The sequence below is a fragment of the Acanthochromis polyacanthus genome, chromosome 23 (assembly GCF_021347895.1).
Source record: "Acanthochromis polyacanthus isolate Apoly-LR-REF ecotype Palm Island chromosome 23, KAUST_Apoly_ChrSc, whole genome shotgun sequence".
NCBI lineage: Eukaryota > Metazoa > Chordata > Actinopteri > Pomacentridae > Acanthochromis > Acanthochromis polyacanthus.
The window spans coordinates 2706257-2729956 of record NC_067135.1 but is presented as its reverse complement, the minus strand read 5'-3'; the positions used below and the strand labels follow the sequence as shown (position 1 = coordinate 2729956).

Below are 23700 nucleotides of genomic sequence, written 5' to 3'. Positions count from 1 at the left end.
ACATAAATTTAAGAAATTGGCATGTGAGTATTTAGATGTGTAAATGAAGTGATCTGCAGTGTAAAAAAATGTCAGTTTTTAAAGTACAAAACTGCTGTTGCGCATTTGTGGACTTTTCAGCCTCTTTATGGATCTAAATTCTCTCACTTATGGATCTTATCTTGCACTATTTTTCCTTGTAAAATGGTGTAAAAACATCACATGCATATTTCAAATACAGTTTTCACACAATTGAGAAGATTTACAAATTTAAATGAGGTGGTGTGCACTGGAAAAAGTACATTTTTACCTTAAATTTGTGCACAAAAAGCTAAATTTGTGTGTAAAAATGTGCACACTCATATGAAAGATGCTGCACAGTGCTGACAGGAGGCCCCGCTAGCATCACATGGTTCCATCTGTGTTTGATTACGTGGTCCAGGATTAAAGTCACCGCTAGCTGGTGACTTTAAGAGCCGCACTAAGATCCTCAAATGCACAGAAGGAAAGTTTTTTTAATCCACAGCAACAGTTATGTACTTGAGACTATGAATTTGTATGCAGAATGTAGAAATATGTGCATTTTTTTTTTTTGCATTGGCACTTCATTTACACGTGTAATTCTTGTTAAAATACAATTTCCCTCCACAAAAAAGGTTTAAAGAGCAATGCAGCTACAGAATTGTCATACCGATGTCCTCTTTAGCTCCATTTGATGACAGTTTCTTTTTGTATCATTGTTTCTAACACATTATGATGACACTGAGGTATTGTTTTGTACATAGGCGTTCACTCACTGTGGATCTGCTGGACAGTCCATGCTTTTATTTTGAATTGTGTCACTTTATTGCAGTTAAGCTAGAAAAAAAAAACAATATTTTATAACATTTGCTGTTTTAGAATGGTTGGTGTGTTTGTTGTGAGAGAATGCCACATGTCTTATTGAGTTTTATGGGATGAGTCACAATATTTTATATTTTAATTTACATTTTCCAAACTGTAGTAACTCTTTAGGGTTTAAATGTTATTTCCTCACAATTGCATTCTGCTAATTTGGACTAAATTGTGGAGTATTTTGATACTTTTCTTTGAAAAATGTCTAAATTAAGTGTTTTTTGGCGGGAACAAACTAAAAATGAAGTGGTTTTCTCCCGCAAAAAATCTATTTGGCGGGAGAAAACCGCTTCATTTTCAGTTTGTTCCCGCCAAAAAACTGGCTCATGTGAAGATAAACTAACTAAAGTGGAAATCAACAAAAATTTCAGTTTAACTCAGTCAGGATGCTGTAATTGGAATGACTGTACTGCCAATAGATGCATGTTCAAGTCACAGCGCCCTCTATTGATGGCCAGGTTATTGCGCCACAAAGTTGATGTTGAGAAGATGGGGCTCGATGGATGGGTCAACAAAACACTGGACCTTAAGATGTGAGGACACCGTTTCTTTGTTTTTGTTTTGTTTTTACCCAGCTAGATTTTTTTGGGTTCTGAAAATGTTCTGTGAAAGTTCCACAGAGTTCCAGTGATGTTTTCAGCAGGAAGTTTTATTTTATTTCTCAGAAAAGAACATTCTGAGAAATAAAATAGAACTCCTTTGCTATCATGTAATGTTGTGTTTTATCAACACAGCAGCATCCCTAAAACATCATCACTTTTTTCAAGTGAGTGACAGCGCCCTCTATTGATGGTCAGGTGACATTGGTACTGAGCCACAGTGTTGATGTAGGGAGGAGGTGGGGCTCGATGGATGGGTTAGCAGACTAGAAGAAGCTAGAAACAACTACCAAAAAAAAACAAAGGAGCAAACTCCCCCCCCCCCCCCCCCCCCCCCCATCGACAAGAGAAAATTATTCTTTCAATTTACTCATCAGTTGCTATAGAAACAGCTGAGGAGTCATGCAAGTTAAATGTTCTGATAAGTAGAATTTATTTGGGATTTATATGAACTATAAAGTCTGTTAACCCTTTTTCAAACAAGTCAATCACCCCCTAAAGTAACTGGACTGCAGTGGCCTTTTTCTAATGCAAGGCATCAAAAAAAAACTTGATTTTAAACCGTTTACCTTTAGGGATAGCTAATGCCTAGTAGATAGCTGTCTAAATATATTTTCACAGTTTGTGTGCACCGACTTAAGTCCGTTAAATATACTTAATACATTAATTGCCAAAATAAAACTACCACATAGTACATAATAATCTGAAAATACCATGTCAGTATTTTCAGTTTTTTCAGTTCATTTTCAGTCTTCATAGATTCTGATTGGTGCAAGTCTTCGAAAACTGTGCACGTTTCAGAAAAAAATCCCCAAATAATCCACTTTTTCCATTAATTTACATTTTAAAGTCTGTCCTGTTTTGTTTTTCTGAACTTCCTGGGCTTTATTCACAGTAGTAAAGTCATCCATTACCGTTTTTTGTGGTTATTACAGCAGATTTCAACGTGCATGATGATGGTCTTTTTCTACTTCTATTTGATGGGAGTAAAGTTGTGCATACTGTACGTGTAAATACTTTTTTCCATTAGAGGATGTGATGCTTTAACGCTTCATCGAGGGATTCTGGGACTTTGTTGATTCAGTCTAAAGTAGAAACTTTTAAACTACTGCATGAACTTATCAGAGAGACGGCAACTGTTTTTGGTAGGTAACAGGAAGTAGGGTTGTTGTTGTTCAGAGGAAGGATGTTTTAGAGGTAAAGTGGTGAACCTACAGTGGGAGATTTTATATGGATGAAGAGACATGAAGCAACGAAAAGTGTACAGTGTTTTGTTTAAAGTATGAATGTTTTTAGGTTTTTCACTTTGATTGTTTTGCAGATGTACAGTGTCGGGTCAGAATTGTGTCCCTAAAGCTGCAGTGGGTTTTGTTGGATGCCGTTTTTAAATCTGCATTGTGAAAATGCAATAAACATGAAGCCCTTTTGCAAATCTAGTGCCACTCCTTGATTCCATTTCTCACTGTTATCCACAAGTCTTTTATTTGTTGCTGTCTGTCAGACCTCTTGATCCAACCACCTTCTGTTCTTTATTGTACTACCCTGTTACTGATCAGCAACCAATGAACTACTATTCAACACATCAGCATACAACTCCACTCAAACTCTTGTTTTTGTATTTTTCAGAAGCTCGCTGTGTCTTTATCGCATGTTAGACTGTTCTCAGTGTTAAATGAGCACAGAAAATATGTGAATTTGCATCATTTCATTTTAATTGTTCATCTTTTTGTGGTGATTTTGCATATTTTCATTTTAATTTTGCATTTTTAGTGGTGATTTACATCTTTTTCCTAGTAATTTAGCATCTTTTTGTGGTGATTTTGCATCTCTTCATTTTAATTTTGCATCTTTTTGAAGCAATTTTCATCTTTCCATCATAATTTTTCATCATTTTTGTGGCGATTTTTTAGTTTTTAATGGTAATTTTGCATCTTTTTGTGGTTTTGGTTCCCAAATTAGACAAAAAGACCAAATGAGTGAGATTTATTGATAATAACGTTTGATAAGAGTCTGATTTTATTGAGTTTTGCATTTCTAACATATTTCTGGAGACTTTGGGGATTTTGTTTATCATTTATTTGTCTTCTATTGTGTAAAGCAGTTTCAGTTCCACTAAAAATCAGCTAGAATCGTCGTTTGCCACATTAACAACGTCCAGACGGCATTTCTGATTAATTTAACGTTATCTTCATTGAAAAAAAAACAGCTTTTCCTTCAAAAATAACGACATTTCTAAGTGACCCCAAACTTTTGAATGGTAGTGTGTGTATACATTGTCAGGACTGTTCACTTCAGAAGTCAAAGATGTCTCATTAGAGTTCAGTTCAGTGTATGTGCCTCCCATTGAACTCCATTTAACGTGTATATCTCCTGATGCAAATCCCACTCAGAACACCAGCTTAGCGCTGTCGATGCTAGAACGTACGCTAAACAAGCAGTCTGCTTTTAAAGGCTTCCCTGCCGGCTGAGGGTGCTTATCGTAACTGGGTTATGAGGGGGTGGAGGTGGGCTCGTGTTGCAGAGCTCTAATTGTAAACCCACAGAGGCATTTAATCCCAGTGTATCTGCATTCCATTCCACCCAGAGCCATATCATACACACATCGCTCATTTGCACCGCATCCTGAAATTAACACCCTTCATATGGGGCTGACAGTGCATGCATCAAAACTGGATTTAGCATTTACACTAAACAACAAAAATGAGTGCATTGTCACTTAAATGCATCACATTTCAACAACTGGGTCAATATATAATTGCAGGACTTTTTGCATCATAGTTGACATTTTTGCTGTTTTCAGGCCTAAAATCAACATGGCCGCCTATAACCAAACACCACATGGCATTTTAGAGAAAGAGTCTTCTAAATATTATATATACACAACTGAGTACAATTAAAATAGAAGGTTATTTGTAAAGATATTGTAGTAAACCTGCTGACATGCCATAAATTCACACTTGACACACACACTATATTAAATAACTCAGAAAGCCTTGGAGTCTAGCCAGTCTTTTCTTATGGAGGAAATGACATCATGTGAAGCAGGTTATATAATTTGGAATTAACTAAATTGAGCTCAACAGTGATTTCTAGCTAGCCCAAATGCATGAACGTGGGTGTTAAATGAGCTGTGAACTCAAGAACTTTCTCAGTTTTGGACCTATGGGTTCCACATCATGGCTCCACATGGTAAAGACTTTTCACAGAAGCTTAAATAAAGATCTAAGACTTCACAAATATGGCTAAAGAAACAAGGAAGCTTATGATTGATGGCTGTATTTGCAGACTACCAAACCATGAGTGTTGGTAAAAACCGGTAACCACATCAAATGGAAACATGTTTACCTAAAGAGAGGTAGGTTGTACTAATCCTTTCTTACCTTCTACGCCTGTATGGTTGTTTTGGTTAGCTTCAGGTGAGCACCAGGCTTTTATACTAGAGCTAGCAATGGACCAAAAGACCATACCAAGTAGCTGAAACTTGAGGGGGTGGACCAGGTTTGTTTGATGCAAATTTTGCTTTATTCATCTGGTTAGTGTTGGGAAGTGATGAAAGCTGCATCAGCTGTAGTGTTTTTTGAATAACTGAAAACCTCCTGTGGAATATTTGAAGTAGCCCAGCCTCAATCAGACTCCGCATAAATTTAGTTTGACACCCGTTTTATAGGAAAGCTACTTTTGTTTGCATTGAAGTTAACTCATATTTCACGAAAATAAAATTTAAATGAGTGTTTTTGTCTGAAAACGAGAAGCCGCTGTGATTCGTCCCAGATAAAATTAGATAGAAAGAAAAAATATACAAAAATTTCGTCAAACTTCTGTTGACGTTTGAATACATCCGGCGCGGTTAAATGACGTCACTACTGCGCCAAAATACAACATGTGGAAATGTGTAGCTGAGTTGAGCAGCTTTAGTTTGTTGTCTTAGTTTGATTTGCTATCTGAGTGACGAAACGCTTTGAAAAGTTTTAGTTTTTCGTGACTTTATAAAGTGACGAGTTTTAATTGGCTGCTAAATGCCGCCAGTTAGCTTCGTGCTAACAGCAACGGCTAGTTGACGTTAGCAGCCGGACATCAGTCAACTCTGCTCGGATGGCAGATGACAGCGTGAAAAGTGAGGCTCCGGCCCAGCAGGAGAATGAAAACGGAGAGAAGAAGAGCAGTCAGAAGGCTGTGATCAGCAACGGAGAAGCTGAGAACCAAACTCTGTCCAAGAGGCAAAGAAAGAAGCTTCTGAAGCAGCAGAAGTGGGAAGACGAAAGGGAGCTAAGGAAGTAAGTATCTTAATCATTAACTACAAATGTTTGTTTATAGCGCATGCTGTGGAGTTTAAATAGAGCATCATAGTGTTATTTTACAGGGCAGCCTCTGTCCTGCCAAACTCCATTCAAAAATCTGTCAATTTAAAGGTCATAAATGGTTAAAAAAACAATTTTGGTTGTGTTTTTTGTTTCTATAAACTTGAAAGTGTAAAATTTGCCCTAACTTAACAAGTATTTACTTTGTAAAGCTGCTTCAAATAACTTTACAGTGTCTCAGACATTTACAAAGTACATAAAATGCTCTGCAAGGGCGAACACAAGACCGTTCATGCACTCCCAGCTTCTGAGTAAATATAATGGTGTTATATAAATTTGCTATCCACATGAGATAATCTGTGCTATTTCCATGTCAAACACAGAAAGAAAGTCAGAAGTAGGAATTCAGATTTTGAACAGTTCCCATCACCAATAGTTGGCTGCCGTATCTGTCTGTAGTTAACTAACCCATAACTCAAAATGAATTCAGTTGACACCATCTGTGTCCTGATTGATTTATCTGAACATGGTCATGTGACGTCGGCCTCAGTGACAGAGACAAACACCCAGTAGCTCATAGTGATTCTGTCATTAACTCATCTACAAGATGAAATCTCCGGCCACTTAGCATCGAGCGTCACAGAAGACTTACTTATGATGGCGCTCTACTAGCTAAACAGCCACAATACTCTAAGTGTGTCAACACGGAGCTCCTTTCATTTTAAGTGAGCACTTTCTACAGTCGGAACAGCGTTAAACAGCAGCTGTTTTGTGTCCTCTGCAGGCAGAGACGAAAGGAGAGGAAGCAGCAGCGTCGGCTACAGAGGCAGGACGAGGAGGGAGGAGACAGCCAGAGTTTTAGGAAACGTCCACGCAGAGAGGTGACGCCGAGCTCCCTGAGGATGGTGGTGGACTGCAGCTTTGACGATATCATGCTGATCAAGGTAGCCGGGTCGAGGAACAACATGTTTACGTGTTTTAATGGAGAGGGATCAAGGAACTGGCTCTCTTCACCAATCGTGTTGTTGCTTTTTCAGGATGTTCGGAAGCTTCACAAACAGATCCAGCGGTGCTACGCTGAGAACCGACGAGCCTTACATCCGGTGCAGGTCGGTCACTGACACATCGGTGTTGGTTCTTGTTGGCCTGCTGAATAACCTCTCTTCTCGCTTCTGCAGTTTTATCTCACTAGTCTGGGAGGGCAGCTGAAGCAGAGCATGGATGAAAAGGATAAAGGATGGGTCAACTGGAAGGTGAGAAACCAGAAAAACATCTTAGAACAACTTTAGTGTGCCTAAAAACAAGAGGTAGTTTTATCTGTTGTCTTGATTTATGGACACCCAAAAAGTATTGTTTCCTTGTCTGAAAAAAATCCAAAAATTCAGCAAAAAAATTCCCCAAATTTTTGAAAATTTGTAAAACCTTCAGGAAGAAAATTCCAATAATCCCTTCAAAGTTTTATTTTTAAAAAAATCCCCCAAATTTGACAAGAAAATTCTTGTAAATATTTTCAAAAAATGAGTAAAAATATTCCCAAAAATCCTAAAAATATCTAAAGTGATTACATGTATGTCAAAAACATCTATTTTTTAAGCACATTCACATAAAAATCAACCAAAATCAAGCAAAATTTGCTAGATTTTGGTTGATTTTTATGTGAATGTTCTTAAGAAACATTTTTTACATTTTTTTTTTCCACCACAAAATTTCCCAAAAATGTTGAAAATGTGGACATCAGAAGTTTCACTGTGAGAATCTATTTGTTTCCCACATTTTCAAACCTTAAAACGGGACAATTTTAACCTGCAAGACGACGGGATGGTTGAAAACATACTGATGTGATGTTGTGCTTTTATTTTGAAGGGTTGTGTTGTATGTCTAACTGTACATTTCTCTGTGTAGGATATCAGCATTAAAACAGAACACTACTCTGAAGTTGTGGCCAAAGAGGACCTGGTGTATCTGACCTCAGACTCTCCCAACGTGCTGGAGGAGCTGGACCAGAAGAAGGCCTACGTGATCGGAGGTCTGGTGGACCACAACCACCACAAGGTCTGTCTGGCTTCACGCTGCTCTAACATGGACGTTCCACCGGGTTGGTTCTTACTCCTGGCTTTGGTTTGCAGGGAATCACCTTCGAGAGGGCGAAGGAGCTCGGCATCGAACACGCCCAGCTTCCTCTGAGCAGCTTCGTCAGAATGAACAGTCGGAAGGTTCTGGCAGTGAACCACGGTAAGGACTGATGTAAGACCGCTACAGGGTGTTTGAAAGTGTTCACAGAATCTGAGACCTTTCTAGTTTTGTATTTACACACAGTAAGTTGAGATTGAGGAGGATTCAGAGCCTGTGCTGACTGCTAACTGAGGTGAGGTTCATCCTGTTTGCTGTCTGTAAAACCTGACAGGAAAGAACATTTCTCACAAAGGCGTCTCGTCACTTTCAATTTTGAGAAGGTTACGTAGAATCAGCTTTAATTCCTCAACCAACCAGCAAAATTCACTGGATTTTTGTTGATTTTTTTGTCAATGTTCTTCAAGAAAATCTTAGAAGTTTTGCTGATATCTATGGAATCACTTTAGATATTTCTAGGAATTTTTTGGGAAAATTTTTACTCATTTTTTAAAATTATTTATAAGAATTTTCCTGACAAATTTGGGGGATTTTTAAAAAATAAAACTTTTAAGGAATTATTGGAATGTTCTTCCTGAAGGTTTTGCAAATTTTCAGAAATTTGGGGATTTTTTTTTGCTGAATTTTTGGATTTTTGTCAGACAAGGAAACTATATTTTTCTTTGACGGTAAATGAAGACAACAGTCAAAATCAGCAAATATGCCACTCTTTGCTGCTGCTATGAGGAATGCTAACTTTGAACTCTATTTCCTTTGTAGAGATTTAGGAAAACAAGGAGACGCACAAACTGTATTAACGAGCTCCCTGCTGCTCTCCACAGAAACAGATTCATACATGAATGATTGAAAAATGTTAGTTTTCAGTGTAAAACACAGAAATTAGCCACATAAAGCGGACATTTTGCTAGCTGCATTAAGAGACACATGCTGTTTAAGCTAATCGCAGACTTACTCATCCACGTGTATCGGTCTCAAGTCATTTCAGTTGGATGTCTTTACGTAGACTTACCTTCCCTCCTCCTCAGTGTTTGAGATCATCCTGGCCTATCTGGAGAAGGGCAGCTGGCAGGAGGCCTTCTTCACCGTCCTGCCTCAGAGGAAAGGAGCCGTGGCCGTGGACCAGGACGGAACCAACGCTCAGGAAAAAGAGGAGGAAGATTCAGATTCTGACTCTGAACCCGACGCCACAGAGCCGACGGAGAAAAGAGCTTAACGCTTCGGACAAACTCCCAGCAGATTTATCGACGCTGCAAGCTGTGTTTGAAACAGCGAACTTTCAGTTTCTTGACCGTTTCAGACTTTTAGTTTTTTTTAATTTGATATTTATTGAAATGTTTGACTCATAAGTTAATTTGACTGCTGATGAATGTTTTGCTTCTTCAGGCTGTTTTTACGTCCAGCAGCATCATTTTTACCAAATCGTTTTGTTTGTTTGGAGCTGAAATTGTGCCAAATGGAGTTCAAACAACATAAAGAGAATGTTTAACTATATTTGTTCTGAGACATTGTGGAATTTTGAGGCGCAATATTAAAAAAAAGAAGGAAGTTGATTCAATCTGTGAGGAGCCTGATGGAATATCAAGCAATCTTTAGAATGTAAAAGCTTTAATATCATAATAATTCAACGAGAAACTATTTTATTTTTGCTTTGCTGTTGGAGAAACAATCTAGTTATGAGAGAATACAGTGTTCTGTTCATGTTTTAGGTGTATTTAAATAGTTTGTTGCCCACAGTGGAGTGAGTGAGTAGAACCCAACCTTTCATAACCTTCTAATGTTTTTAGCGAGGAAGCATTTATTAGAGTCGTCTAGACTGGATAAGAGAAGCAGGACTGATTTATGTGATCAAAAAAAGACACGTGGAGCGTTTTAAGCAATTACAGAAGAAAGTTTACAGAATAGACATGCTAAGTTGAATTTGGATGAAAACAAAAACAAAGTGGATTGATTTAACTAATACAGTCATGGAACATCACTAGGCCACTCTTGTTTTTCTTCAATTCCTTGTTCATTTTAATGCCTGGTACCACTAAAGGTTCGTTTGTTTGGACAAATATAATGATAACGACAAAAATAGCTCATGGAAGTTTAATTTAAGAGCTGATACCGGACATTTTAATGGTTTTCTTGATTAAAAACCAAAATCCCTTCAGTTCTTCCATCAATAGCTGTGGCATTGTTCTGCCATAAACAGCTTTTAGGATTCCATGTTTTCTTTTCTGTCTGTTTTAGTCCCATGAGCCACACAGGAGTTCAGAACCATTGTTTCTGATGACTGCAGCCATGCGTCTTGCCAACATTGGAACCAAGGCATGGTTCAATGTTCTGGTTCTCCATCCAGGCTTTAACTACCTCGTTGGAAAATCCAGTCATTGGAGGCAGGAAAGAGTTTTCCAGCTGATGGAAGAAGACTGTTTTCTAGAGTAGCCCCAAACATGACCTGGTTCATTGTCCCTGTTCCACCCAGACTGAAACTACCCCAGATGGTCACTGATCCCCCCCTATGTTTTACTGTAGGGGCAGACAGTCTGGTTTGGAGCTTCTCCAGGCTTCCTCCTAACCAGTAAGTTGTCTGGAGTGAACATCAGCTGAAAACTGGATCAGCAAATAGTAGTTAACCGGCGCCAGCTCTTCAGTGACCTTAACGGGTCCGTACCTCTAGTACAGATGCTACGGGTACGGGTCCGTACCTGTAGCATCAACCTTTTCTCGCATCTAAACCCGGAAGTTGTGGTATCCATGGTAACAAGGTAAACTGACGTGACGTCGTCTTCTGTAGAAGCTAAAACCTTGTCGGTTCATTTTCACAGAAGATTCTAATGTCTCGGAAAGCGCTGAAAGTCGTGGTTGAACTCAGCTTCCGAGCGGTAAGAATTGCTTGTCCCTAATCAGTCGTTCCGTTATAACTACAATAGTTTAATGTGGAGAAAACGGCGCGCCAAATTCCAGTTTATTTACCGTCATTTTAAATTTTTCTTACTCACAGGCTAACACACTGTTTTGCTAGCATCGGACTCTTTGTGCATCACGAAGCGTTACGTGTTGTTCTAGAATTCGGCATATATTTCATCCACTAAATGTATGTTTAATTAGTTAAATTTCAACTTTTATACTCCGCTCACTTGTGTGACTCCAGTAATTGGGTATACTCAGTTTACTTGGTAATGTGTTTTATTTTAGCAGTAATCTGGCAACTTTGATTAAAAAACCGGAAGTATTTTCATATTGTGCATCTTTACTCCACTACACACTTCACAAACCTCCACTTGGACTAGCTGCAAAAATAATGTAGTGTAAATCTATAATTTAACCCAGTAAATTTTTTCACAAGGAGTGCTTTTAATATTTTAGATTTATGTATTGTTGACTACTAATTCCATCACTACTATTAGCACTGCAGAAGTTAACAGTCAGCATATGTACACTAGTGTCTTTTTTTTGGTTATTTTGCATTTTTCCATCTTAATTTTTCATCCCTCTATGGTACTTTTACATCTTTTCGAGATGATTTTGCATCTTTCTGTGGTAATGTTGCATCTTTTTGTGGTGATTTTTCCTTCTCTGTGTTATTTTTGTATCATTTTGTGGTGATTTTGCATCTTTCCTTCAAAATTTTTAATCTGTTTGTGGTCATTTTTCATCTTTCTATTGTAATTTTGCATCTTTTTGTGGGTGATTTTTGATCTTTATGTGGTGATTTTTGCATCTTTTTGCTTTTTGTGGTGACTTTTCACCTTTCTATCTCAATTTTACATCTTTTTATGGTGATTTTGCATCTTTCTTTCGTAATTTTGCATCCTTTTGAGGTGATTTTGCATCTTTCTGTCTTAATTTTGCTCCTTTTTGAGGTCATTTTGCATCTTTCTATCTTAATTTTGCTTCTTTAACATCGACTTCTCTAACTTCCTGAAGCAGTCGCTGTGGTTTACTTTCCTTTTGCCGATGTTTTTAAATTCAATCCATACATAGAAAATAAATAATACGTATAATCATTCATTCTTATCTATAAATGACTGGATAACTGGAAGCATAGACATAAAGTAACTGAATACATTTTTTCATGCTCTACTTGTAAACCGGGAGAAAATGGCACCAGCTCAGTGCTGATTTGACGTAGAACCCTTGTTAACTGAACCAACATCTGTTCCCGTGTTTCTTCCAGGTTTCTTGTCCTGGAGTTCATCTAGCAGCCAAACATGACGTCTGCCTCAGCATGTGCTTCATGGGTCAGTACCGCCAGTCTGAAAGCCTTCCTGCCGTCTTCCCTCTGCTGTTCCACGAGAAGATGACCTTTGAAAAGGCACGTCTTTGCATATTTGCTTGTTCTCCATGAAATCCAGTCATAATGAATGACTGCAAGTATAAATTTGCTTTGACATTTTACCAACAAGACCTCCATCCCTGATTGACACAGTGTAAATCTGAAAAATAAGGAAAGCTGAATTGGAATTTGCCTTTATTTGCCCCCAGATTTTCAGGCATGCAGTCGACCCTGGAGACATCGCTGTGATGCTGGAGTGTAAGTGACCAACTGAAAGCTGAAATCATGTGCTGACAGTTAAGATTATTTTTGCAAACTGGCAGTAATTACTCCGGTGCTGGTGTTCATTTTACTCCATGTCCATATTTCGAAGCACTACTTCAGCTCTATAATGTGTAAAATCATTTAATATTCACTTCCTATTTGACCAAAGCAGATTAAATGCTTGGAAGCATCTTTGTGCTTTTAAACGATGAATAATCAGGGTCAACTCCATTTAAAATGGGATTAAAATATCTAGATTTAGAGCTTATAAACATCAATGGCTCCTTTTTGCATTTGGCCTTTTTGTAACTCTTTCAATTTGTCTTTTCTTCTTAGACGAGACAGTCGGAGTTGAACTGGTGCAACTGATTCCTCCAGGTGAGACTTTAATCATGACGAGAACATTTCTAAACCCTGATGAGTACCTTTCAGTGTCTTTGAGCTTTTATTTTGAAAGAGTAGTCAGCTCTTGGTCACTGGTTGGTTGCAGAAAGACCCTCACCAAAACAGTCGCAGCTTTAAAACTATGAGTCGTATCGGAAAAAATCTTTCAACTGATATATTTTCATGCTTGCATTATATGTTACATAGATTGGTTGGCGGGTTAGAGGGACTCACTGTTTCTTAAATTTGAAATTTTGGGATTTTCTCAGAGCTTTGGTGCCAAAAATCGTGCCTGAAAAAATCTATAATAAGAATAACTCAAAAGAATAGCAATAAATGAAACAAAAATATTAATATACTCTATCACTTCTGTCAGTTCTGCTGCAAATTCATTCCCTCCAGGTGCATAATTTAGATGATTTCTTCATGAAAACTGATTTAATTGTTCATTTTAATCAGTTTTCGGCTTGTAAACTTACTGGACCTGCAATTTGCTGCTAGAATGTCTTCAGTAATCTGGACCGACTTTTCAGAACTCAGAGATGTCTTAAATAATATGAGCAGTTATCATCTTCAGACGTAATATTTCTTTTAATTGGACAGACATCGTTGTCCATTTTAAGTCCTTTCATTTGCTTCTTGTTTTTTGCTCTTAGACTGACCATTCTACGGCATTTTTCAGAGCTGTGTCTGAAATAAAACGTAGAGAAGATTCAGTTTCATAGAAATGGTGGTTCCATGCTCCGTTAATTCTGTAATGATGTGATAAAATGTGTTTTGTCTCCAGTGGGCGACACTCTGGCCTGCTTTGAAGAAGACGCTCGAACCTTCTTATTCCCAGAACCCAAGCTGGTTCCCTCGTTTTCTGGAGTGGACCGAGAGGTTCTGATGACCCGGGCGCCTCATTTTCCAGTAGATCCACCTGTTTGACACATTACCTCATTCTGTTTTGGTTAATCGGTGCCCTGCTAAATGTGCCTTCATCTGTTGTCCAGGGTATCGCTCCAAGGTTGGAGTTTTCCACCAAGACCACCATCACCGAGTGCTCACCTGACGCAGAGATCAACTTTTACCCCAACGTTCCCCTGGTAACGATTATATAACGTGATTTAAAATGTATGGATGTATGATACAAGCCCTCTTCCATCAACATTTATCGGTTTCTTGGGCTCAAAATACATCTGTTTAAGTCATGATATCAGCAAACTTTACTCATAGTTGTGTTGAATATTTTAAGATCCGTCATACCTTCACAAAACATACAGGAAATTTAGCATGTGTTGAAGCATTAAAAGCGACAGATTTTTTTGTCGACTTATGGATCTTTTTCAGTGACGCACATCAGAAATAATGACAACCAGAGAAGCGAGTTGTGTGTGTCATGTTTGTGTGTTCAGATTTGACTGAGTGCACTGGAAAACATGCCCCTCTCAAAGCAAGGGGAAAAAAAACTAATTTCAAAGAACTTTTACCTTGAAATAAGTGAAAAAATCTGCCGATAGAACAAGAGAAAAATGTCTTGGTAAGATTTCTTGAAATAAGATGTGATATTTAGAATATTGAGATCTTAAAACTAGCTGGAAAACTTATTTTAACCTATTTTACCAGGATTATCAAGCTTAGGTGTCTTAACCCTCCTGCTGTCTTCATTTATGGCACCAAAAAATATTGTTTCCTTGTCTGAAAAAAATCTAAAAATTCAGCAAAAAAATTCCCCAAATTTATAAAAATTTGCAAAATCTTCAGGAAGAAAATTCTTTTGAAGTTTCCCTTAAAAGTTTGATTTATTTTTTTTAAATCCTCAAATTTGGCTAGAAATAAAAATTTAAAAATATATAAAAATTGTAAATATTTGCAAAAAAAGGAATAAAAATCTTCCAAAAAAATCCTAAAAAATATCTAAATTGATTCCATATACATAAGTAAAACTTCTAATATTTTCTTTAAGAACATTCGGGAAAAAAAATCAACATTCGGATTTTTTCCTGAATGTTCTTAAAGAAACATTTCTTTAACATTTCTTTTTCTTTCCACCGAAAAATGTTCAAAAATCTCTCAAAAATTTTGAAAATGTAGAAATTTTCACTGTGAAAATATTTTTTTTCCACACATTTTCAAACTGTAAAACGGGTCAGTTTGACCCGCAGGACGACACGAGGGTTAAAACAAGATCGTTTCAAGATTGTTTGATTTAGCAAAATATTTAAGATGCATTGTCCTAAAGCAAGTCCCTCCATCTGCTGAAATGTCTCTTGTCAAGTGAATTTATCTTAAATCAAGTGGGATGAGACATTTGGACTAAAAATAAGACAAACGGACTTGGTAAGATTTTGAGTTTTTGCAGAGTGATGACAACGGTGCGATCTTTGACATAAGTTGCAGCAGATTACAGCACATTTATTGTGGAGTGCAACATTTAGATATTTCTATTGTCCTGTCTTTTTCACGTCACATTGTACATTTGTTTCACGTCTTAGATAGCAATCAGGCTTAAAGGGTGTAAGTCTAGTAGATTTATTTTGTATTCTAGGGCCTGTCGTTGTGATGTTCAGTTATTGATGAAATTTAACTCCTGGCAGCTGAATTCTGACCTAACTGAAGACAGGAATGCAGGAATAGTGAAGCTGAAAGAAGACAAAAAGCTGTGAAAAGCCTCTTAAATTTCTGACCTACAGTTCTTAGAAAGCAGTAACACTTCTACGTAGCTGCTGCCCGTGTCATATTTCCTGTTTTTATTTCAAGAGGAAAGTGTTAAAGAAGAACAGGAGGCGCTCCAGCAGACCCAGGACCACCTCTCCTCATCAAAAACAAATTCAAAACCTTGGAAGGAATCGAGGTGGCAGAGTGGAAGGAGAAAGACGAAGCATCGTCAGGCCGTCGTCACACAGATCCCAGTCCCTTTCTCCTCTGAGGACCGGAAACATCCAGCGTCTCGCTCGGCTCAGCCTGGAATCAACGCCTTCAAGCACGACCAGCTGGAACAAAAGCAGCAACAATCAGCCTGTAAGCACATACAACACTTTACTTTTAGAGATTATCCATGAATTAAGTATGATTTTCAACCAGCAGATGGCAGAGAAGAGCTGCTAGTCTAATTTAAACACCGCTCCAAACTCTCACTTCATAGAACAGAATTAAAACACATTTCCTTTATCGTCATCTTACATTTGCATCCATCCATCCATCCTCTATACACCGCTTTATCCTCGCTAGGGTCGCGGGGGGTGCTGGAGCCTTTTACATTTGCAGCAAAACTAAATATATTTAGATGATAAATCCAACTATAAAGAACGACATGTATTAAGAAGCAGGAAAAGACAAATGACAATGTAAAAAAATGACCAATAATGGAAGGTGAGGTACATCAACATTAGATATCATTAGTACCTGCTCATAAAATACCAAGTAAGGTCACTCTAAATGAAGCAACAAGTGTTTTTTTTTTTTTAATTAATTCAACTTTTCAAATGTCAGAAGAAAGTTGTGATATTTTTTCCATTCAGAAGTCTGGCCTTATATGGAATCACAGGAGTGCCATGATAAAAGATAAATCATTAAAAAAAAATAATAAGGAAATACATGTGTAAATAGAAACAGGAATTAATAAAATAATAAATACAAAAATAAATCTATTAAAAAAATAAGGAAATAAATGTGTAAATATCAAGAGGAATAAATAAATAAATCTGTTAAAAAACAAGGAAATAAATGTGTAAATATCAAGAGGAATAAAAAATAAATCTTTTTAAAAGAATAAGGAAATAAATGTGTAAATATAAAGAAGAATATATAAATAAAACTGTTAAAAAACAAGGAAATAAATGTGTAAATATCAAGAGGAATAAAAAAATTATCTGTTTAAAAGAATAAGGAAATAAATGTGTAAATATAAAGAGGAATAAATTGAAAAAACAAAGAAATGGAAAAAATAAAGGGAAAAGGGAAAAGCAAAGACAAAATTTATCTTTATATTTCCATATTTTCAATTAATTTTTTAAAATGACTCCTCTTTATATCTGCATATTTATTTCCCTATTTTTAACATATTTTTTTTAAAAACTGGATTATTTTATTTATTCCTATCTGTATTTACACATTTATTTCCTTATTTTTTTAACAGATTTATCCTTTATTATGGCACTCATGTGATTCCATAGCCTTAAAGACACAGTTGCTAATTTTCCTGTCAGCATACTTGTTGAAGATGATGTGGGGGAAAAAAAAGGGGTTTTATCTTTTAGTGAAATGAAAGCAGCATGCATTTTGTGCTACTTTTAATCACCAGCTGATGTAATGAAGCGGTGATTCTTCTACAGCCAGTTCTAAGAAGCAGTTACATTTTCTGGACTCAGACGAATGGCCTAATCTTTGCGTATCACAATGAAATGGAGCAGATTGTTCAGCTACATTCCTGAACACAGTAGTAATGAATACGTCCTGTACCACTTTGTACACCGTGTCCTCATTCTCCGGTGTAGATGCTGCCTTCGTGGCCTGGAGCCAGTCGCTCTGCCTCACCTCAGCGCTCTGCAGTGTTTACCAGCTCCTCCTCACCTTTGACCAGGTCTTCCTCCACAGGTAGAAGTCCAATAAAGAGCTGTTTTCCTCCTGCTATTCACAGTTTACAATCAAGGAAATGACCTTAAAAGTTATGAGCTGTTATCATGTTGCTCTGTTGATGTGAGCCAGTTCATAATCAGCAGTTTGTTGTTGCAAACTGACTGATAGTAAGGTTTCTGTTGTTAAATAAATGCAAATATTTTCTCTTTTCCCTCATTTTACTGTTTTAGTGAGATTTTCTCCAACTGCCCAAAGAAAATCCGTGTCCAATGGCGTGGTAGGAACTGTCTATTTCTGTCTACTTCTCTTCCACTTGTTGCACAGAAAAACACAGGCTTCACCGAATGTGATTTTGCTTTTTTCTTGTCCATGAGATACACACGTGGACAAAATTGTTGGTACCCCTCAGTTAAAGAAGGAAAAACCCACAATTCTCACTGAAATCACTTGAAACTCACAAAAGTAACAATAAATAAAAATTTATTGAAAATTAAATAATCAAAAACAGCCATTACTTTTGAATTGTTGATTAACATAATTATTTAAAAAAACAAACTAATGAAACAGGCCTGGACAAAAATGATGGTACCTCTATAAAAGATTGAAAACTATTTGACCAGAGTGACATGATTAACTCAGGTGTGTCATTTAATTGACATCACAGGTGTTTCCAAACTCATAATCAGTCAGTCTGCCTATTTAAAGGGAGACAAGTAGTCACCCTGCTGTTTGGTGAAAAGGTGTGTACCACACTGAACATGGACAACAGAAAGCGAAGGAGAGAATTGTCCCAGGACATCCGAAAAAAAATGATAGACAAACATCTTAAAGGTAAAGGCTATAAGACCATCTCTAAACAGCTTGAAGTTCCTGTGACAACAGTGGCTCATATTATTCAGAAGTTCAAGACCCACGGGACAGTAGCCAACCTCCCTGGACGTGGCCGCAAGAGGAAAATTGATGACAAATTGAAGAGACGGATCGTTGGAATTGTATCCAAAGAGCCCAGAGCAACCTCCAAAGAAATTAAAGGTGAACTCCAAGGCCAAGGTACATCAGTGTCAGATCGCACCATTCGTCGTTGTTTGAGCCAAAGTGGACTTCATGGGAGACGACCAAGGAGGACACCACTGCTGAAAAAAACTCATAAAAAAGCCAGACTGGAATTTGCAAAAATGCATGTTGACAAGCCACAAAGCTTCTGGGAGAATGTCCTTTGGACAGATGAGACCAAACTGGAGCTTTTTGGTAAGGCACATCAACTCTATGTTCATAGACTCAAAAACCAAGCATACGAAGAAAAGAACACTGTCCCTACGGTGAAACATGGAGGAGGCTCAGTAATGTTTTGGGGCTGCTTTGCTGCATCTGGCACAGGGTGTCTTGAAAGTGTGCAAGGTACGATGAAATCTGAAGACTATCAAGGCATTCTGGAGAGAAATGTGCTGCCTCGTGTCAGAAAGCTTGGTCTCAGTCGCAGGTCATGGGTCTTCCAACAGGACAACGATCCAAAACACACAGCCAAAAACACCCAAGAATGGCTGAGAGAAAAGCGTTGGACTATTCTAAAGTGGCCTTCTATGAGCCCAGATCTGAATCCCATTGAACATATGTGGAAGGAGCTGAAACATGCCATTTGGAGAAGACACCCATCAAACCTGAGACAACTGGAGCTGTTTGCTCATGAGGAGTGGGCCAAAATACCTGTTGACAGCTGCAGAACGCTCATTGACAAATACAGAAATCGTTTAATTGCAGTGATTGCCTCAAAAGGTTGTGCAACAAAATATTAAGTTATGGGTACCATCATTTTTGTCCAGCCCTATTTCATTAGTTTGTTTTTTTAAATAATTATGTTAATCAACAATTCAAAAGTGATGGCTGATTTTGATTATTTAATTTTCAATAAATTTTTATTTATTGTTACTTTTGTGAGTTTCAAGTGATTTCAGTGAGAATTGTGGGTTTTTCCTTCTTTAACTGAGGGGTACCAACAATTTTGTCCACGTGTGTAAGAACTTCAGTACCAGACTCATGAAGGTAAAACTGTTGACTTGTTCTGCTCCCATGGGCAGGTTGGAGGAACGTCTGAAGACGACTCCAGCTCCTCAGAAACACTCGACCCCTCTGACTGCCATCGTTCCTCCGACCCCTCAGTGTTACGACGGTCTTACAGAGAAACGTCCAGACACAGCAGGTCTGTTTTTAGACTAGTTTGCCCGCTGAAAAAGGGTCACCCAACTGCCTAATTGTTAATGTAATTGTTTAGGTCTGAGTCCAGTTCTCACAGAGAATGGGAAGAGGTCCATGAGCGTGTCCGAGGACTCCTTACAACACCAAAAGCCGTACACCGACTTGTCTATGTAAGTTTTACATTATTATTAGATGCCACAGTCTGATGTTAGAATTGGTGCCAGTTCTGTTGTCTTCTGGTTTGGATCTTGCAGATATTGCCAGATTTATTATATTGTCATTGAAAAGTGTTTGAATGACCACTTCAGCTGGACCTCGTTTTTCCAAGACGTTTAAATGTTGAAATCCCATGTTCTGGTATCCTTTGTACCACTTTGTTTTAAGGTAGTGTCTACAGATACGGACCCGTACTCGTAGCCTGTGGCCTACGGATACGGCACTTTCCCTTCTCATAAATATTAATGAGCCGAACATAAATATTAATGAGCCGGCTGATGAACGCGCTTCGTGATTGGCTGGTAATCCGACGTACATAAATATTAATGAGCCGGCTACGCTGATGAAGGCGCTTCCGTGATTCGAGGTGAATCTGCGTGCGGAGCCTGTCATGTCAGTCATCTTTGTGTATTAACAGTGTATTAAAGTCCATTCATTCCATATCAAGTTCCAATAAAGTTACAAGAAATATTTTACAATCAGTGTGCTGGGGTCATCGCTGTCTGTGGAAAAGTCCAACATCATTATCTGACTTTTTCACGGACAGCGATTTGGGGGTTGAAATCAGCACTACTATTAAAAATAATAAAACTTTTTATTCACGTGGCGGAACTAACAGTCAGCAAACTGCAAGTATTTTTTTACCTTCAAAAGTAGCGACAGACTATTACATATTAACAACCTAAACAAAACCCTGACGTATTTTCTGCGTCTGTCAACACAGACCCTTTCACAGTCACTTTAATGTTAGCGGACTCTGTTGAATGGCTAAGTTACGTAACCACAAACAAATCTCACAATATCACAGTAAATCGAGTTTGTGTTTTTTTTTAATTCATGCCGAATTAAAGAGCTGCTCCTCACCATTCACGAGTGTTTGTTTCATATTCGACATCCTTAACTTTATCTTGTAAATTAGCGTTCGAAATTAAATGGGAACATTTGCAATGGAGTTCGTCAGCCGCTTCCACCACTGAACGTGGTAAACTAATTAATAGGAACTGGACTTCAAATAATTTATACACGGCGTCTAAAAGCGTAAAACCTACATTGTCTAAAGTGTGAGAGGAGACGGTGTATTTTTAGTTAAATTATACAATGTTCGCCGTCAAAGTCATTCATATAAACTGCCTGTAATGTGCAGCAATAACCGCCGCCAGCTCTTCAGTGACCTTAACGGTCCGTACCTCTAGTACAGATGCTACGGGTACGGGTCGTACCTCTAGCATCAACCTTGTTTTAAAGCGGTGTTAGATCCACATTAGCGTTGTAGCTCAGTCTATGTAAAGAACAGCAGATACAACAGCAAACAAATCCCTTTTTTTTACCACTATGTCTTGAAATGCTTACTGAGCACCCTAATATCTACTTTATCTAGTTCATTACTGTGCAACAAATCATGTATGTATGTTACATGATGCCAATGTTGTATGATTTGACCAATTTTTATTTTTTTAAACTTCACAATTAAATAAAAAATAGATCAATAACACCAAGCATTTCTCTCTTTGAGGCCTGATATCCACCTAATGTTGGAGTTGTTTTCAAAATGGTCACCAGCACAATGAACAGAAGAAACTAATTCAACCTACAACTTCATGAAGACTGGTGGAAATGAAGTTCTGACTTAGTGTTTCACAAGAGAAATTTGATGCTTTTTGTTGGCGCTCGAGGTATTTTTGAGCAAGCACCTATTGGTCATTAGTGGTATTGCAGTTAATGTACTTCTGCATTGGCTTCAGTTTCAAGTCATGGTTGTTGCTGTTAGGTCTACAGCCTCAAAGATCTGTGAGCAAAAGTCGATTCTTTGTCAACGACAAAGTGGTTGTCTCACATATTTTTTGTGTATCAGGGGGCCTCGGTTTCTGAGGTGGATGAAGTTTTAGCGAGGAGATCCATCTCTCCAGGTCCACCATGATGACCACGTCTAAGTAAGTTTCAATGTCTTCTTTGACAGAAACTCAAGAGATAATGGTGGTCTAGTGGTAAGACGCATGTCATGTAAATGTAACTTCCCTGGTTTTTTTCTGTAAAGTTCATGTAGTTATGCAATTTTTGGGACTATGGAATCGTTACGAATACAAGATGGTGCATTTTCAAAGGACAGGACACATCTGCCACAATAATTTGGACACAATTTATGTAAAGTCTTATGATGGCAAGTTAGGAAAACTTTGAGAAGTGAGCAGAGCAGTGGAAAAATGCATTGTCATATCATAATTTGCATTTTACCTTTCTTCTAGGGTAAAAGGACCGTTGCCTTGCCAATGAAGTCTTTGGTCTGTACTGGTGTGTGTGTTCGAGAAAGAGAGGTATTTCCATTGCAGTGGTCTGATTGATTCCCACACATCCTGTATTAATGACTGGGAAAAGGGTGCTTCATATTCAAATAAACCTATTAGACCCAAACCTCTGTTATATCTCGGTTTCGAGGTAGCCTGGAGGCAGTAATGTGGGTTTGACGTCATAATCCTGTTAATCTATCAAGCTGACATTGTGGAGTCCTCAGGTAAATCACCCGAAGGCCATTAAAAGCAAATTGTGTCTATGGCGATGCGGCTCTTTGTGAACTACCGCCGTATATCAGAGAAAGAGCTGCTCTCTGTGACTGTGAGGCATTAAATATCGGCTTTAGCAGGAACATTAAGATCTACTGCAGAATGGCTGTTGAAACAGAATTCTATTTTGGTATTCCATCGACTGTATGTGAAGATGGGCGACATGCCACCAGATCCTACCACCTCACTAAAATGAAGCCAAAATATTATGAAAATAGGTGTGACTGTCTCAAGCTGGTGATGTTTGAAACCAGAGTCTGGAGGCGTGGTATCAAGGTCCTGAACGGGACAAATTCAAATCTGGTTTTCCCTTGAACTTCATGTAGTCTCTTTCTTTCCTGGACTGTTGTGGACTGATGTTGATAGACTCGATGTTTTTGGTTTTAAACAGCTTACAGAGAAAGACATAAATGTTTTGTGGGAACTGTACTTGTCCAGCTAGCTAGCTACATGTCACTTTTTTCACATAGAGGAGCTGTGGGTATTGCTTGTAAGCTACATTATTAATATTAAAAGACTAATTAAAGGAATACAGGGGGTCCTCAGTTTACGACATCCTCGACCTACAGCGTTTCATCATTATGGTTACGTAGACGAATATGTCGTCTTAAAGCGGCATAAGACGGCTTTGTTTACGTTCTCTGGTTGTACGCCACCTTGGACTGTGCTACATTCACTTTTTGTCCTTCATTATGGCTCCCAAACGTAAGTCAGGCTCTTCTGAGGCTTCAAAGAAAAGGAAAGCCATCTCCATGGAAGTGAAATAAGATAGAATAAAACGCTAGGAACAGGACGAACATTGGTCAAGTTGTAAAAACAGATCAACATATTGTAGCGACCCTCTGTGATGTGTCGGCTAGCTAAAACAGGCACAGTGTGGGACCTTTAATTTGATGCAAACTATTTCTGGGAAAATGTATTTGAAGTAAAATGTGATTTTCAGTTGACATGGATGGAGTGTAGAGGCAGTAGAGGTGTTTTTGCTTCTCTTCTGGGGTTCATCTTTATGTACAGTCTACTGTTTATGTATATGTGGTATTCAGTGGCAGCTTTTTTTTGTAGGATGCAGCCACCCGATAGATAGATCAACCTATACTGACATAATGGTAAGTAAACTTCAAAAGTCTATATTTGTGTACTACTTCTATCTAACAAGCCCCCCAAAAATACATCATAAAAACATCACCAATGGATGACCCACTTTCACACCAAATGATGTAATAACTATGATGAAACCAGCAGAGCTTTGTGTTTGTATGGGAGTGAATTAACCCTAAAATGAATCACTGCACAGTTATGGTGCCAGAACCTAACCAAGTTGTTTGAAATGCTACACCAAAGCAAATACCAAATAAAACCGACTG

The 23700-nt window shown here is 38.0% G+C and overlaps 2 protein-coding genes across 2 annotated transcripts; both read left to right on the top strand.

Annotated features, from left to right (window-relative positions):
* Positions 1-5322: 5322 nt before the first annotated feature.
* Positions 5323-9875, top strand: trmt10a (tRNA methyltransferase 10A). The gene is made up of 7 exons (XM_022203467.2): positions 5323-5746; positions 6555-6714; positions 6808-6879; positions 6949-7023; positions 7673-7822; positions 7897-8002; positions 8926-9875. Exons 1-7 carry the CDS (start codon positions 5565-5567, stop codon positions 9111-9113), a joined length of 933 nt encoding a protein of 310 aa, XP_022059159.2. The 5' UTR covers positions 5323-5564; the 3' UTR covers positions 9114-9875.
* A 2499-nt stretch (positions 9876-12374) lies between these two features.
* On the top strand, positions 12375-23291 carry spata6l (spermatogenesis associated 6-like). Its single transcript, XM_051943866.1, has 11 exons — positions 12375-12419; positions 12762-12803; positions 13597-13721; positions 13805-13897; positions 15552-15812; positions 17288-17387; positions 17600-17646; positions 19445-19566; positions 19639-19732; positions 21631-21709; positions 22022-23291. The coding sequence occupies exons 1-10, from the start codon at positions 12410-12412 to the stop codon at positions 21694-21696; spliced, it is 960 nt and encodes a 319-aa protein (XP_051799826.1). The 5' UTR covers positions 12375-12409; the 3' UTR covers positions 21697-21709; positions 22022-23291.
* The last annotated feature ends 409 nt before the right edge of the window (positions 23292-23700 follow it).

Bases quoted from the DNA above. Each gene is read 5' to 3' on its own strand.
- spata6l (XM_051943866.1), top strand. The intron at 12,804-13,596 runs GTGAGACTTTAA...TTTTGTCTCCAG, and splicing joins GGTGCAACTGATTCCTCCAG to TGGGCGACACTCTGGCCTGC. The intron at 17,647-19,444 runs GTAGGAACTGTC...TCCCATGGGCAG, and splicing joins AATCCGTGTCCAATGGCGTG to GTTGGAGGAACGTCTGAAGA.
- trmt10a (XM_022203467.2), top strand. From the start codon at position 5,565: ATGGCAGATGACAGCGTGAAAAGTGAGGCTCCGGCCCAGCAGGAGAAT. The intron at 6,880-6,948 runs GTCGGTCACTGA...TCGCTTCTGCAG, and splicing joins GAGCCTTACATCCGGTGCAG to TTTTATCTCACTAGTCTGGG. The intron at 8,003-8,925 runs GTAAGGACTGAT...CCTCCTCCTCAG, and splicing joins GGTTCTGGCAGTGAACCACG to TGTTTGAGATCATCCTGGCC.